This window comes from Hoplias malabaricus, chromosome 10 (genome assembly GCF_029633855.1).
Source record: "Hoplias malabaricus isolate fHopMal1 chromosome 10, fHopMal1.hap1, whole genome shotgun sequence".
NCBI lineage: Eukaryota > Metazoa > Chordata > Actinopteri > Characiformes > Erythrinidae > Hoplias > Hoplias malabaricus.
In genome coordinates this window covers 23,411,211-23,427,953 of record NC_089809.1, presented here as the reverse complement: position 1 = coordinate 23,427,953, position 16,743 = coordinate 23,411,211, and the positions used below count along the sequence as shown (strand labels likewise).

General features: G+C 35.5%; 2 protein-coding genes across 3 annotated transcripts; one reads left to right on the top strand and one right to left on the bottom strand.

Annotated features, from left to right (window-relative positions):
* The first annotated feature begins 606 nt into the window (after positions 1-606).
* Positions 607-6,145, top strand: si:dkey-260g12.1 (uncharacterized). 2 transcript variants are annotated; one of them, XM_066683099.1, is made up of 9 exons: positions 607-660; positions 1,151-1,210; positions 1,731-1,785; positions 2,599-2,709; positions 3,002-3,223; positions 3,921-4,031; positions 4,120-4,151; positions 5,105-5,267; positions 5,900-6,145. In XM_066683099.1, exons 2-9 carry the CDS (start codon positions 1,151-1,153, stop codon positions 6,142-6,144), a joined length of 999 nt encoding a protein of 332 aa, XP_066539196.1. In that variant the 5' UTR covers positions 607-660; the 3' UTR covers position 6,145. The 2 variants fall into 2 exon arrangements, with proteins under 2 accessions (XP_066539196.1, XP_066539195.1); XM_066683098.1 differs by having other exon boundaries at positions 612-660; positions 1,728-1,785.
* Positions 6,146-10,090: 3,945 nt separating this feature from the next.
* Positions 10,091-15,586, bottom strand: cd27 (CD27 molecule). Its single transcript, XM_066683101.1, has 6 exons — positions 15,485-15,586; positions 14,911-15,040; positions 13,332-13,460; positions 11,796-12,014; positions 11,439-11,549; positions 10,091-10,270 (listed from the first exon to the last, which is right to left on the bottom strand). Exons 2-6 carry the CDS (start codon positions 15,038-15,040, stop codon positions 10,137-10,139), a joined length of 723 nt encoding a protein of 240 aa, XP_066539198.1. The 5' UTR covers positions 15,485-15,586; the 3' UTR covers positions 10,091-10,136.
* Between the last annotated feature and the right edge of the window lie 1,157 nt (positions 15,587-16,743).

Here is a 16,743-nt window from a genome sequence, read left to right as displayed (position 1 = left end):
GTTTCATTCTGGCTTTGTTTTCTTTAGTGACCGTTTTCCTTTTAATTCTCTCTCTCTCTCTCTCTCTCTCACACACACACACACACACACACAAACAATAAGGTACTCTTGGAAAATAAAGCATGCCTGTGTGATTTCATTTGGTAGATGAGCTGGGCCTGACCTTTTCTATCAGTCTTTTTGATGTTCATCTGTGGAAATACAGCACTGGACTGGAGAGAGTGCGTAATGTACATGCAGCATAGATGTTTTTCAGAGAAAGATTGTGTGTGTGTGTGTGTTTGTGTGTGTGTGTGTGTGTGAGAGAGAGAGAGAGAGAGAGAGAGAGTTTTGCACATGTATGGTATATTACAGGACCTTATAATGAGTATCCACATAAAGCCTCTTCCTACACTCCAATAATGCTGAGTGGAAGGATGTATGATGTCGTTTTAAATGGACTTCTATAGAAAGGAGAACAGCAGACTTAGAAAAACAGCTGATGGCTTCACAAGCAGAAGCCTTCACAGATAAAATGAAGGGTGGAGAATGACAGGAAGACTATGCAGGTGAGGAAGTAATGACACAGATATGAGTGAAGATGTGAGCAGAAAGAGAGTGACTCAGAAGAGAACAAAGGAGTGACAGCAGCAGCAGCAGCTGGATTGTCCTGTGTGCAAGGTACTGCATCTCACAGTTGTGTGTTTTTTTTTGTTGTTTGTTTTTTTTTTTTTGTCTACTTTTACATTGGGCCTTTTATATCAATGCTATATGCTCTGGAACTGTCACAGAACTAACCCAGTTCTAATCTAGTGTATAGATATAGGTGACACTAAAAAATGTTATATTACAATCAGTTTATTTTGGCTATTGATATAGTATTATACCTTGTATTACCTATTTATAGTACTACAGTTAAATTAACCATTGTATGTTCTATTAAATATGCCTGTCTTTAATATGATCTCACTGTTCACTGATTTTGTCTGGTTGTCTGCATTTACATGCAATAGTGTGTTGATGAATCTGAGTTCTGCCTGGAGACGGAGAAAGTAAAAATGACCCATGTTAAATCTTTTGTGCTGCAGATTTTTATTGTGGGTTGTGTCTACTCCTGTATGATGCACTATTAGTAAAAAATGTTATGCCAATAAATGTTTTATAATTATAGATGTGGGTGCTACTTGTCATAGTGATAATGATGGATGGTCTGACCTCTGCTCTTCCTCTGGTGATTATTATTTTGAAAATAATTTTAAAATGCTTTATAATTCATTTGGAGATATTAGTTATTTTAAAGCCAGAAACTGTTTTAAATATCAGAAGCTGTCAGGAGGTCTGTAAGGTTAACATGATAAATCTAGTAAGTCTGTTGTTAAATATGTCTTTATATCTTAATTCTACTTTTACACATTAAAGTATAAAAGTTGCCTGTAAGTTTAGTCATAATATGAGAATCTAGTCGAACATTTGTGAGAGATAATTCACTTATATTTAAACAAGCTTATCCCCATGACCTAAACGTAGCCAGATGACCAACACAAGTTTGCTCAAAGTTTAGATTGGAGTTATGAGGCTTATATATATATATATATTATTATTTTATTTTTTTTGGTGATATTAGCCTCACAAATCTAGTGCAGAACTGAATTAACAGAGTTAAGACAGCGAAATAATGCACTGGTCCCAGACTTTGTGGTACTGAACTCTTCCTTCGCACCTGTACTAACTTGTGGTTTCGTGATCAGCAGAAACCGGAAAGCACAAATGTCAGAGTGCGAAGGACTTGCAAAACTTGTCTAAAAGGTGAGACCGCTGTATTTACTTAAATTTTTAAAGAAATGCAGAAATAAAATACATTTTTATATATGCTGATATCTTAGAACTTAAATATAAATGTTTGTAATTTTGCATGTCAAGATTTTGGCCACGAAAAACGTCATTGTAGCAATGAACCACAATAGGTACCTTAGGTACCGCGGTTTTACTTGTCAGAATGTATGAGAATTGTGACGGGAGTCAAGTCTCTCTCTCTCTCTCTCTCTCTCTCTCTCTCTCTCTCTCTCTCTCTCTCTCTCTTTCTGTCTGATGGGAAATAACGCGTATTGACATAGAAACAGAAACCACTTCCTTCTTCAGAAAGAGCACTCAGAGACTAACTTCCTGTTTGTGCGCTCACTCCTAGCTCAGTCAGCACAAAACTTCACATACAGAACCTCTCTATCTCAGTCACTCGTACCATCAGCAGTCTTTGGTGATTATGCTGTGTGTCTAGTGTCTTCATGCATTAAAACATTTTAATACTTAGCATTTTTATTTTCACAATTTCAGACATACAAATGCATGTAAATTTAATTGAATTCAGCTACGGTATTAAAAAAAACATTATTTGTGTTTTTGTGCTAATGAAAAATGCATATGTACATACAAATATGGCTAGCACATAAGAAATAAATGTGAAAATAAGTTTACAGTGATCCATTCTGTCTTTAACATACAGATTTAACTCGTTCTTGGGTGATATTATCTTATAATACACAGTAACTGGACATATATTGCTTTTTGTTCTTTTTTTCATCTTATTTCCACCTCTTCCTTCTCTTCCTCTCAACTTTCCAGGAGAATATTTAGAAAATTGTAATAAATGTTCTAAGTGTTCTGATGGCTCCTACACCAGTGAAGATAATACAGAGCGCAGTTGCCATCCCTGCTACAGAAACTGTATACCAGGTGAACACACCCTAACCTTACCAAATCCTAACGCCATGGTGCCTTGCCTCAAATGTGGCAAAAATATTTATGTTGGAAGATGTAGATATGGAAAAAACTATAAATATCTTGTGCTCAGTAAAATAAAAAAAGAGAACTGCTTAATTTATTTGCCAAGGGTAAAAGCACAGATTGGGGAGGAGCTTGGAAACTGGACAAATTTTCTTAGGCCACACACACCACCACAAATGTTTTCCAAACTATATTTACCTGTGTGTGTGTGTGTGTGTGTGTGTGTGTGTGTGTGTGTTAGATTTGAACATGCAGGTGGTGAAGAACTGCACCCATAAGTCTGATGTGGTGTGCCGCTGTATGGCTGGCTTTTCCTGCAGTATGACAGATTCTTTCACAGGCCACTGCACCAAGTGTGTGGAGGATCATGTTTATTCCACAGCTCTGGTCTCACACTCTACCACAGTTCCTACTACTCTACATCACCGTCAGTCTCACACTACCATGACTCAAAGACCAAAGGGTGAGAACATGCTTTCAGAACAGTTTTTTGTTATAGGCTACATGGTAAAAATGATGTATTAAAGTTTTGAAAGCACCTCCAAATTGGTTTCTTCAGAAATAAGTGGGATTAAATAGTGGTTTGTCTACTACAAACCCCTTACTCCATAAAATGTCCCACCACTTGACGAAGGGTGTGGGTTCACTCGAACTTTATCACATTTCAGTGTGGAGTTTTATGCAAGTGAATATTGCAGCAGTGTAGTGTTCAGCCAATCAGTTATAAGCAGATGGAACCTTGTTTTTGATAGGGGCACAGCAGATTTCTGTACTTTGCTTTCATTATGTCAGAGAAACACCCACCTATGGCCCACTAAAGCATTTTTGAGATAAAGTACTTATTTTGGTTCAAAAAGCATTTCATATATCCACAGAGGTACTGGTTGGTGCCTCATATCTCCAAAAAACACAGTTTTGCTGCTACACAGATCACTGCATTATAACTCTGTGTCCAGAGCTTACATCATAGTTATCAAAGTTTCATGTGCACTAAGTCAAAAGGTGCACCTTAAAGTAGGTGAACTCACAAGTATTAAGCAGTGTCTGAATAACTAGAACAAACGAATGTATTGTTATTTAGATATAATTTTAGACAGATGTTGTTATTATTATTGTTTCATCATCACTGAATGTAATTGTCCTTCTCTTTGTTACCGAAGATATTCAGAATCCTTGGGTTGTAGTTATTGTGGTGGTGTTTGGTGTTCTGTCCCTTGTTCTGATCATACTGCATGTCTGCAGACAAAGAAAAAAGGAATGCCTCAAGAAATGTAAGTGCAAAGGTTTTATTGTTCCAGGGGTTTTCTTTAGGCTTATTTTTATATTTTCCCTAAATTTATTTATTCCTTTATTTCTCAGGGGTAATGCGATGCTCACCTGGCAATCAAAAGGTAAGCGTCTATCACTGCAGATGTGATTTTTAAATAGAACCATGAACTCAGCAGTGGGTCATGAACCGGGTTTGCACAACTGGTAAACCATCTTTCTGTAGTGCAGTCTGGACCCTGTTTACATTCCACATCTCTTGAGCTGATGGTTGCATCTCAAGATTGATAGATGTCTCTTGAGGAGTGCCGTTCTCTGTCAAGCTTAGGAGTTCCTCTATGCGATGGGGACTGGATCTGTAGTAGCATTAGCAGACCAGTGACTCCCCCTGTGAAAGCAACACTGTATATCTTTGATAATATATTATATCATATCATCACATTATATTATATTATTCATTATCTGTAAACACTTATCCAGTTCAGGGTCGCGGTGGGTCCAGAACCTACCCGGAATCACTGGGCACAAGGCAGGAACACACCCTGGAGGGGGTGCCAGTCCTTCATAGTGCCTCACACACACACATTCACTCACACACTCACACCTACGGACACTTTTGAGTCACCAATCCACCTACAAACCTTTGTTTTTGGACCGTGGGAGGAAACCGGATATTATATTATATTATATTATATTATATTATCCATCCATCCATCCATTATCTGTAACCGCTTATCCAATTTAGGGTCGCGGGGGGTCCAGAGCCTACCTGGAATCATTGGGCGCAAGGCGGGAATACACCTTGGAGGGGACGCCAGTCCTTCATAGTGCCTCACACACACACATTCACTCACACACTCACACCTACGGACACTTTTGAGTCACCAATCCACCTACAAACCTTTGTTTTTGGACCGTGGGAGGAAACCGGATATTATATTATATTATATTATATTATATTATATTTAAAGGTTGCATCCAGACTATTTTTGCTATGGGTTACATTCATGTTTAGTACATAAATATGCTTAAATATTTCAAATATTGCCAACATAAAACATTCTTTGAACATTTACAGGGGGACACTGCTACTCCACCTTTTCAGATAAGTGAGCAGATTAAACAGGTCCATGCAGAAGAGTTGTCTCCACACACACCTATATCCACCATCAATAGCACAGACTGTTCCAACACTCAGCCTGCCAGCACAGAGCAGCCTCTGCCTACTAACGGAAACCTGGGTATGTATATAACAATTGCAATACCATACTTTTCTGAAATATCATTGGATTTGAGAGTGGCCATTATTTAATTAGAAGTTTTTTTTTAAATGCTGCTACTGCAGTATATAGTAAAGAGCAATATTCTGAATATTCTAAAGCTGATATGTTTATCCTATGCACTCCAGAATGTAACTATAGTATAATATATATATTATGTTTGTTTTTTTTTTACTTGTAGCTTTTTTATTGTATGGCATATATAAAGTAGTACTGAAGAAATTGTGCTTGTCAGTATTTTTATGTTAAGTGACCTTGTGTAGCTAAAACTCTTTTTTGACTATTTAATAACCTCTTATTGTATGTAATACATGAAATGTGGGTGAAAAATACACAAGGACAATATGTATATGCTTTGATTTCATTGGCCAGCCACAATGTGCAGTGTTGTATTTTTTAAAAAAGTTTTCAAAAGGTCTCACTGAGATGCTAATGGAAAACTTTAATTGAATCATATGATCCCACAGCTTATAAATACATGCAGTATCTGTTAATTCTAGATAGTCATGAATTTTTCTGAATATTTGTATTCTGAAAGGAAAAACAAAGTGATAATTGCAAGATATTATTACTTTCCAAAAACTCCTTCCCAGGTCCTCTCCATATATATGGGGCAGGTACAGTGTTTGTTAGTTTGCTGAACCAGTTTGGACAGAATGGAGGAGAGAAGGATGAAGAAGATCTACAGCAGCGCTGTGCAAACAAGATGGAGGTGAATGGTCCTACTTCTCCACTCCCTCTGTCCACAGAGGAAAGGAATAGAGACAGTGGTTACATCTCTTTCCCCTTTCAGGAGCAAGGAAAGGAGTGTCACATGTCCAAAGAAGAGGGGCTGTGATGAATTGAGGTTTAGTTCCATTCTTATTCTGTGAAACTCTTGTAGGTACTTTGTGATTTATGAGGAGCCCACACCACAACTTTGGCCGTAACTCTCTGCTTAAAGTAAAGAGCTTGTCCAAAGATTGTTTTACACTCATAACATCACCTGGTCCACAGCCTTCCTGTCTGCCTAGATCCCGCCAGAAGTTTGCAGATGTTCACACATGTATTGTGTGCAAGCATGTTTGCACGTGTTTGTATTATTGGAAACATGTATAAGGCGTTGTTTCAGGCACAATCTTAGATGAGCATACATCCACTGATCTCCAAAATCCCTGGATACAAGGGTTACAGTAGACATGAGTTGGTGTTTGGAGATCTCTTGATGACATATTAGTGTCTCAAGCATGCTAACAGGTTAGCATTTTAGCTCTGGACTGGTAATACTTGTTTGCTGACAAGACCTTGTACTGTGATTGTGCAAGTCATTGTTGAGATGAAAATCCATAAGTGGCTAACTAAAATGTAAATGGACTCACTAATGTGAGGAACATTTTTTAAGCTACTCATAATTGCCACTCACAACTGATACAGATTAGCACCTTCCACTGTAACATAAAGCCCAAGACGTTCTCAATTGCAGATGTGACAATATAAACACATCCTGCTTAATAAGCTGAATTTATCAAAAGAAAGAAAAAGAGCAGAAATGCAAGTTTCTGTTAGCATGCTAATGCTCTCTTAAAAAATGTCATTTTGAAAAGTTATAAAAAAAAAGAGTATACATTCTCAATACACATTGTGTTGAAACTGGCTTAATACACAGTAGTTGGTATGACTGTGTTGGCATACACAAATATGTAGCAGCCAGATAAACAACAGTATTATGTACCAGTAAAATGAATTAAAATGACATGTGGCCAAAGTCTCTGCCTGAGGGTAGGAGCTGAATCAGTTTATGTGGAGAGGTTGCGACGGCTCAGCAATGATATTCCCTGCCAGGAGGCTTTTAATGTATGAACTTGCAATTATATTAATCAATAGATTCAGTGTTTTTTATACAACTGTTACTGGTATTAGTGACACTTTCTATAAAGCATTGGCCCCACTGCACTTAAACAGTGGTTTACATTTTGCTAGGTATTTCTGAAAGAGTTAAGAACATTACCACTGTTGATTTGCATTTTAACAAAACCATTCAACTTGTGTTCTTGTGCATTCTAAGCCTTTTCACATCTATATTCCTGGCTTATAGATGAAAACTGAAAATGTGAACCAGAGGGACTTTCTTCAAAAATGATTATCAAATGCTTTTCTCTAACACCAATCAGAAGAGTGTATCCAGGTCTTTAAACATTTAATTGTCTCAGTCTTTATCAATCAGTCTTTATTCAGACACTTGTGACATCATAACTGTAAGCCCTCATCTCCTGCACATATGATTGAAGTATTTATTTGACACTGCACTGTGCAGTTCTGAGTATGTATCATTGTATCAGAGGCATTGTTACTCTTATTAGAGTGTTTTTGTTTGTTGATAAATTATATCTGTTTTTAGTTTATGTTTTAGAAAAGTATTGTATTGTTTCTGCTGAACCAAAACCTCACATTTTTACACACAAAAAAAACTGTTCCTACTCAAATTTTATGATCAAGTTATATGAAATGTTTTCACAATATAAACATTGACATTTTCATAAGGTTTAAAAAAATATATATATATATATATAATTCATTGAAGATTTTCTCAAAAAGCCTTTTCTGTGTGTCTGTGTTGAAGTGCAATAGAAATATCGTCATATACTCTAAATACTAAACACATTTTATAAAAAGCAATGCAAAAATGATATTTTACACAAGAGAAATTAGTTAAAAACAAACAAACAAACAAACAAAAAATGGAAATTAATATTACACTATATGTTCAAATATTTGTAGACACCCCTCATCGAGCATGAATTCATTTTCTTTTATGTGTCCTCACTGTGGACACAGATGTTCATTTAATCTCCATACAAATATGTGATATGAAATGGGAAGCTCTGGAGCAGCTGTACATAACTTTCAAGTCACCATGCACCGTGAACTGTATTCTTTGGACAGCATCATCAAATACAATTAGGATTAGCTGAAGTGGCACCTGTGTTCCAGAACTAATAGTTTAAGGAAAATGTCTGATCTCACTAATGTTCTTCTGTCTGAATTCCAACAGATCCTCAGAAATATTCCCGTGGTAAGAAGCGTTCTCAGAAGTGTATAGAGGCTGTTACTGCAGCAAATCATCAAAACCTTTTGATTTCAGAAGAAACATTGAAAAAGCAGGTGTCCACAACTGTTTGCCCATACAGTGAAATGTACAATATATTCTGATCATTAATTAATTATTTAACTCTGGGAAGATTTAAGCAATTGAATATTAATGCAGGTTTTGTTTTTGGGAATTTCTAAAAAAATATTGCTAATATCTGAAATGAATGTCAAAGCATGAGCAGAAAATGATATTTCTTATTCATATTACACACCAAATGTGCGTTACCTTTTGCCAATAGGATTAATTCAGCCGGTTTTCACGGTTAAGGATGTGTATATTCACTTAAATAGGCCTTTTGCATTCAACTTCATATCACTTTTGGATAATGTACTCTTTAAACTGTTACTTCATGACCTATGTAGTGCACTATGAAAGGAGTATAGAGCCATTTGGGATTTAGCCACATGAGAGGGCAGTGACCATCAAAACATGGCTGGTAGAACAGTGCCAAAGATGTATGTTCTGCAGCTTTTGCTGAACATTCACAAACGTTTTTCAAAAAACTACACTGGTCATTGAATATTGTACATAATCTCATCATCTTCTTTACTGCATAATCCATTTCAGGGTCGCGGTAATATTGTACATATACAAAAAAATAATAATAATAAAATTCACAAAGATTTCATGCATAGCATCTTCATATCCTTGTAGTTTCATGCATGGCATGAAATCACTATCACTTGACTTGACCTTAGTCCAAACTATATCACTTGAGTTTTTCCTCTCTATCTGTTTTTTTTATTATTATTATTATTATTATTATTATTATTATTATTATTATTATTTTATTTTTTTTGTGGGAAACCCTTCACCCCATATTCTCAGCCTGAGTGGTCGGCTGCTATATAAAACATAAAACACCACTCATTGTTTTGAAAAGTTAGGACATTTCTCACTTTTAAAAACTTTGACCGGACAAAAAAAAAAGACATCTATGGGAAATATGTGCAAAAGCAGCCTAATACAATAGTTTTTGTCTCTAGTGGTAGCCATTTTTAATTATAATTTCTTAAATATCCTGACCAGAACTTAAAATTACCCACAGTTTTTTTCCTTAAATACAAAGAGTGCAAATGTACCCACAAATGCATAAACCTGTCTCTAAACCTGAACAGTGTAAATTAATCACGTTTTCATAGTAAGTTTAGAGATTTGATATAGAATTAGAAATCTACTATGAGACGCCTGGTGACAAACCAGTGTGTATGAAGTCAATGCAAATATATATATTTTTATACAATATGGTACAATTGGTACAAATGGTACTGAAAAAGCACTATTGAAGGCTACCACCCTAGTGACAATTTAGTATATATTATCAGAGTGTGTTGTACTAGTGAAGAACAAAAACAACCATACAAGAGAACATCTAATAATATGGACTTCTAGCTCTGAAAAAAAAAAGAAAAAGCAGCTGTCCATTTTTCCTAAAATGTCTTAAGACATCTGTGATATGTAATCTTATCCATACACACATGTGCATGAGTTTGTATGTATATGTGTGTGTCGGTATCTTTGTAGTTGAGCTCAAACAATGAAGAAGAGGTGTGTGCTTCCTCACCCTGTCTCACTGAAGATCAAGAAGAGATCTTTATGTGTGTCTCACCCCTATGTTCTGGACTGTGAATAACAGTTTATATACCCAAACTCTCATGTGGCATCTCCTGTCTCGCTTTCTCTTCTTCCCTCTGTCTTTCTCAGACATTCTGCCAATCGCACTTTCCCCCACACATCTCCTGGACGGGCATTGGCACTTCCTCTTCCTCTTCCTCTTCCTCTGTGCACTCACTGGTATCCACTGAGCTCTTCTTAGTAGTCCAATAACAGCAAGCTGTGGAGAAAGTAAGCAGTTATATTTAATCATCAGACACTGTTTATACCTGAAACTAACAATTAGATCTATAGGATATAGGCTCTTTTTACATAAAACTATGCTGTACTTTGCATGAAAGCATTGATATTTCTTTGCATGCATTTTGCAGTTATATTATAATATTAATATAGTAACATAGTTATTTCTAAAGTTAGATCTCTGTTTGTCTACTAGACCTCTATTTATTACCCTTATTTTGCACATATATCCTTAGTTATGTTTACACCTCTGTATATATCAATCTATATTGTATGCTTGTTTTTTATGATTGGGATGTTGTTGTGTAAATCTATATATCTTATAATTTTATCTTATGTAGAAAAGAGGAGTGATCAAAGCATTTCACTGCTAGTTGTATCACATATGACTATGTATATTACAAATCAACTTTGAATTATTTAGATTTGATTTGATGATACGTCTCAGGCTTGGAAATGCAGTAATGTGACAAGAATAAGTATTTTTCCAAATGTAAGCAGAATTGTGAAACTGACTACCTTAAAGCCTTTGTGTGTATGTGTACAAATATACTGTATATCTCAAAATTTGTTTTTGTTAGACCTTAAAATTTCCATTACAGCATGTGCTAAGAGTGTGCTCACGTGGATTACATCTATTCATCAGAAGTTGCTTAGTCATTGTTCAACTTGTATGCTGTCATTAAAGTAGCAGGGGGTTTACCAAATACTATGGGAGTATTAATTTCATACTTCAAACCTATATAAAATGTTCTACAATTCAGTCATATGGTACATATACACATCTGAACCAGAGTTCACAGATGAAAAATGTCGGAACACAATAGATGTGATTGGTGAATTTTTAAAGAGCAAGTGATAACATATTAACAGTGGGTGTTTACTTCTAATGAAATGTGTTTTGTGTTTCTGTGTAAAAAAGGAATCTACTTTTTGCTCATTATAATTATAATTATAATAATTTGATTATTAATTATTCATTTAATGAATACCTGATGTTTATTTAGTTTTAACTTTATTTCAGACCAAAATAATTTCAAGTAATTTTGAATCATTTTTCTTGGTCTTTTCATCATCTTAACATGCTTTAATGAGCAGTTTGTATTTTTGTCAGTGTAAAAAAATGTTTGAATTTCAGAATTACTGACCATTTGATGCTGACAGGGTCCGTCCACTTGCAGGTGTGTGTCTGCTGATGAGAATGAAACAGGTAAGCAGAAAGCACGTACAACACAGACTCAGAGAGATCCACACACTGTCTGTGAGAGATTGATCAAGAGTGAGTGGGAGAAAAGGGAGACAAAGAGAGAGGGAGAGAGTAAGTCAATATTACATACTTCTAGTTCTGTTTGTCAGTGTGTGTGAAGACAGTAATATACATTAATATGGGGAAGTGATTAAAATTTTATGAAATAAAATTTAAAGGTCTTTTCTGTGTCTGGGTGTATGCCATTGTGATGGTGAAGCCACATGCACGTGTATGTGTTCTCATATAGAATGCTTACCTATGGGATCTGGTATGGGATTGGTATTAACAGACTGAGCTGAAGGTTGTGTAACTCGTGTTGTTGTTGTTGTTGTTGTTGTTGTTGTTGTTGATGCTGTTGTCATTACTCCTTGGACTATCACACATTCATCACACTGTTCATTGTTGCATTTATATCCGTTACTACAGCCACACACTGTATTACTCTTTGAAGTGCACTCCTTAATTTTAATCATATCTGCAACCACAACAACATATGTCACATATATGAATTCAACATAAACTGTCTTACATAATTCTTGTTGTTCTGAGAGGAAAAAAATGTGCAAATGCTGAGTGTGTAATAACTTAATTATATTATAATTTATAATAAAATAATTTGCAACTTTTTTAACTAATAGAATTGTTATGTACTACATTATCAGTATAACAATTTGAAAGACAAGTTGAATCTGAGATTTTTCTACAAAGGCCGAAATTTTAAAGGAGTATCTCAAGTATAAATTTTTGATTATCTTAAAATAAAATAATCCCAGACTTTCAATGTGGTCTCAGGTTTAGGTTCAGCAGTAATGTCCTGAAATTCTCAAAACTGAGCAGGCTGAACTTACCGAACTTGACAGATAATGGGCTGACTAATATTTCCTAGCAGATCCCGTAGACTCTTAAAAGAAGGGTGCCTAAATGGTTCTGGTCTTCTAGAGGAACTCCACAACTACTTAAATAGCTAGATGGCCCAAATAAATAGTAAGCAATATGCATTAGGTAAGCCTGGCAACCAAAGGTTTTAACTGATTTTTGTCGTTTACATTCTGCTGAGGTTCTTTAAAAGTTAAAAATGTTCTTGGCATACCTCTCATATATTAAATAGTGGTTCTTTATATTGACATCTATTTACTAGTACTGTAAGGAACCAAATGGGTTCCTCCAGACAATGTGTCAAAGAACATTTCATTGCACCTTTATTTCCAAAAATGTAAGGGCTCCAGGTGTTTTTGAAGTGTTGTGTATATGTGTATATGCCTAATTTTCCATGAAACAAGGTTTTCAAAAGACAGTGATCATCATCTAGGCAGTTTATACTGGGTGAGTTGTTATTTATGTCTACAGAACTTATTTTAGCAAGTAACTAAAGAAGCAAAACGTAATTAATGTCCCTTTAGATTCTGGTCTTAAAACCCCACTCCCCCACTTTCTAAAATGTTGCAGTTTTTTTTTTGATTCACTACTTTTAATATTTTATTTGGTAAAAACTTTCTAATATTTGTCTGTTTTATAGATTGTGGTGTGTGACTCAGTGTTTTTAGTGCAAACCTGAGACCCCCTAGTGCTGGAAACCCACCCAAGTTTAGGGGTATCCCCTGTTCTTATGTTACTCTCATTTCTTGATTGCCATTTAACATTTCTGAACTCTCATATGATGAAGCTGATTCATTTGGCTATTCAAAGAAATGATTAACAAATACATTTGAAACAATAATAATAATTCAAACGGTTGATGATCCTGAACATATGTGATGTGTGTAAATGTGCTCAGCGTCTGTGTAATACTCACTCATTTTGGTGCACCGAGAGCACATTTCACAGCTCCTTTCCACATTGTAGTAATCTATGTAGTAGTCTGTTCCACAAGGCTTACACTGTGTCTCATCCTTTTCAGAACATCGTTGAAGCATGAATTCTCCTGCATAAGCACACACACACACACACACACACACACACATGTCAGAGTCTTCTGAATTATTGTAACAGTGGTGGTTACATGTGGTCAAAGACCACTTGTTCTGAATCTACTGCTGTGAATATTATGATGTGTCAATAAGGATATGTGTCAGCAGTTGTCAGTAACACAACAGCAAGTCTGGTATCACTATGTTTTTACAGTTAAGGGAACAGCTCATCATTTTCAAGAATGCCATATGTCATTCCTACATACAGGATTTGGAGGGTAATATTTAATTATGCTCTGCAAAATAACTGTTTATTACCCTTTTGGAAAAAGTTATAGTAGTACATATGTCTGTATGAGTAGAATTAGCAAAGTAGCAGCTCAAGTACAAAACAACTTATGCAACTGCAGTGGAACTTCTCATTATAAGCAGCATCTCTCAGCACAGGAAATGAGGTTATACAGACTTTTTTGTGTCAATACCTTTTGAAAAAATTGCCCTATAAATAAAATTGATTTCAGTGATGTGAGCACCAGATAAACAACAAAACATCATGAAATCATGAAAAATGAATTAGTAACTAAATATGAATTTCTATACTGTAATGAACAGAAAGTAGATTCTTTCACACAGAAATACATTTTAATAAACATAAACGCCTGCTTTTAATGCACTTTTAATCACTCGCTCTTTAAATATTTGCAAATTACAATTAGTTCTCAGAATTGTTTCTGATTTTACACATTTTACACTGAATTTTACACTGAAGTGTAGAAGCTGTGAATATAAGTGTAACTGTGTTTAGATATTGGTTCCTGTATTAACATTCTATATATTTATATTATAAACCTTCATAAAACACTCATTTAATGGAAAGTGTGGTGAAGTCTGTGCAGGGAGTGGATAACATAGCCACAAAACCCTTGTCACACTTCACACTTCCTTTTTTTGTTTGTTTGTATCTGCTCAAACAGAGTTTTTCCCTCTTACTTTCAGATTTCTTTTTTCTCTCTTGGAATTTTCTAATGTTTCTGGCTTTAATCTGCAGGGCATGAAAAGAGGAATTCTGATCTATGATAATACTCTACTGACATTTCTTTTGTGTTCATAAGTATCTGTACTGGATTTGACTGTCTTTATTTTGATATTAACTGTAACAAATTGCCATTTTATGTTACTTAAAATCAAGTGCACATGGCAATCACCTGATGTGTCATTTCTGACAATCCAGTCATGAAGTACTGTACAAGTACTTTCCCCTTGTATTAACATGAAATGTAGAAAAGCACTGAAAAGGTCATTGTGCTCTCGGTGGTTCTGTCTAAAAGATTTTAATTATAACTTCTAGAAATATTGTCTCTGTGATATTATTTTTTAATAAGTGTCATTAGATATGTCCATTTTGGAGAATAAAATACTATAATGTTGTGAGCAAATTTGCAGGTAGAACGTAGACAAGTTTACCTGGTTGACATTTTTTGCAGCACTGTCTTGCACCTGTCCAGTTATAATGTGTATCATTGTCACAAACCAGGGTTCCAGTGACGAAGATGAACTGTGTTAAGAGAAGGGCACAGCAGCTCTGGATCCACATCTGATGGAGGGAGAATCACAGATGTTAATATTGGATCAGGGTAACATGTAGAAACATCAAAACATAATCAGACTGAGTGGACTGAAAAAAAAACATTTTTCATATATTTCAGTTATTTCCTTTTGATAATAATTTGGTTAATGTAAAATACTGCCTTCACGTGGAACAAATTCAAATCACGTACATGCAGTGCATCCCTTTTTCAGTGCAACATGTGACTGAACACTGCGCCTAAGGAGTCATGTGGAGAAAACTTTCACATCCCTAAAATACAGATCACAGCAGAGCACTGCATATCTGGGCTCTTAAACATGAAAATACATCTAGACTGCTTTAATCTTATTTGTCAATCAGTCCTTCAATTAAACTACCTTATCAAACAGGTTTGGCCCCATCACAATAGCACCCTAATAGCATCACTGCACCCCAAGCTCAGAGTCTTACCTTTAAAACAAGAAGGTGAGGTAAGTGAAGTGACTGGGTCGGACCCCTAGACAACTCTGAACGTAAAGGTCTAAGAAGCCTCTTGAAAGCCGTTATCAGTAAATGTCATGATGACTCATTCAAGAACTCAGATGACAAACTAAGCATAAGACCACCCTAGCAAAGCGTTGCCTTTTACCTCCTTCACCATTTCCATTAATCTACATGTCTTTTTAAGCTGTCAACTTTGATTCCAAAACACCCCACTTTAGTAGTCTCTTTCTTGTACTCTTTCAATTTCTCTCTCTTTCTCTCGCTCGCTCTCTCTCTCTTTCTTTCTCTCTCTCTCTCTCTCTCTCTCTCTCTGTCTCTCTCTCTCCTGCTCTCTCTCTCATGTACCACAAGTCCTCTGCACATTATGAGTCTCATTATGAGTATGAGTATGAAAATGATAATGAGCATGCATTTCAAGGAGACCACTCATTCTGTGAACTGTTACATGACCTCATGTAACTGTAAACTGCTAGGGCCATTGAGGTCAGCTGAGAACCCAGTCGAGAATCACTTGAAACGTGTTTTCATCTCTCTCTCTCTCTCTCTCTCTCTCTCTCTCTCTCTCTCTCTCTCTCTCTCTCTACACGATGTAGTAATATTCTAAGTTAGAGATTTAGATGTGTCAGGGCTCTCTGGTTTATTGCAATTCTCAGAATTAGGATCACAGAGTGTAAAGACCCTCCCCTGTGCCTGTAAACCTAGGTAAATGGATGTAGTGAATCACACCCAATCTCATTTTCTTTCTATATGCGCATATCATTACTTCATTGACTTTATCAATCAGACTGATATATTTTTTAATGTATTTAAATGTACATTCTGTAAAAATAAATCTGAAATACGAGATGTTAATATGCAAAGGCCAATCAGCAAAATGATGACATTACTGTACAGAAATGTTGGAATATACTGTAAACCTAAACTTATTTTTTAACCTGTATTTAAATGACAAACATACAAAGAAATGTGTTGAAATATTTTGGGTGGACCACTTCACTGTATTTTGAAATACAAACAAATACAATTTAAAAGCCTGCGCTCAAAAAACGTATTCAATATTCAAGTTCCATCACTTCAACAATTCACAATAATGCATCCACTACAGGCTTAGTATTTCTAAGCAAATATGGAGTGTGGGTCGTCATTTTGTGCCACATTTTGTGAGAAAACTGTCAAACAGTTAAAAAAAAAACTGGCTCCTCAATTTCCACCATCTGTAATATATT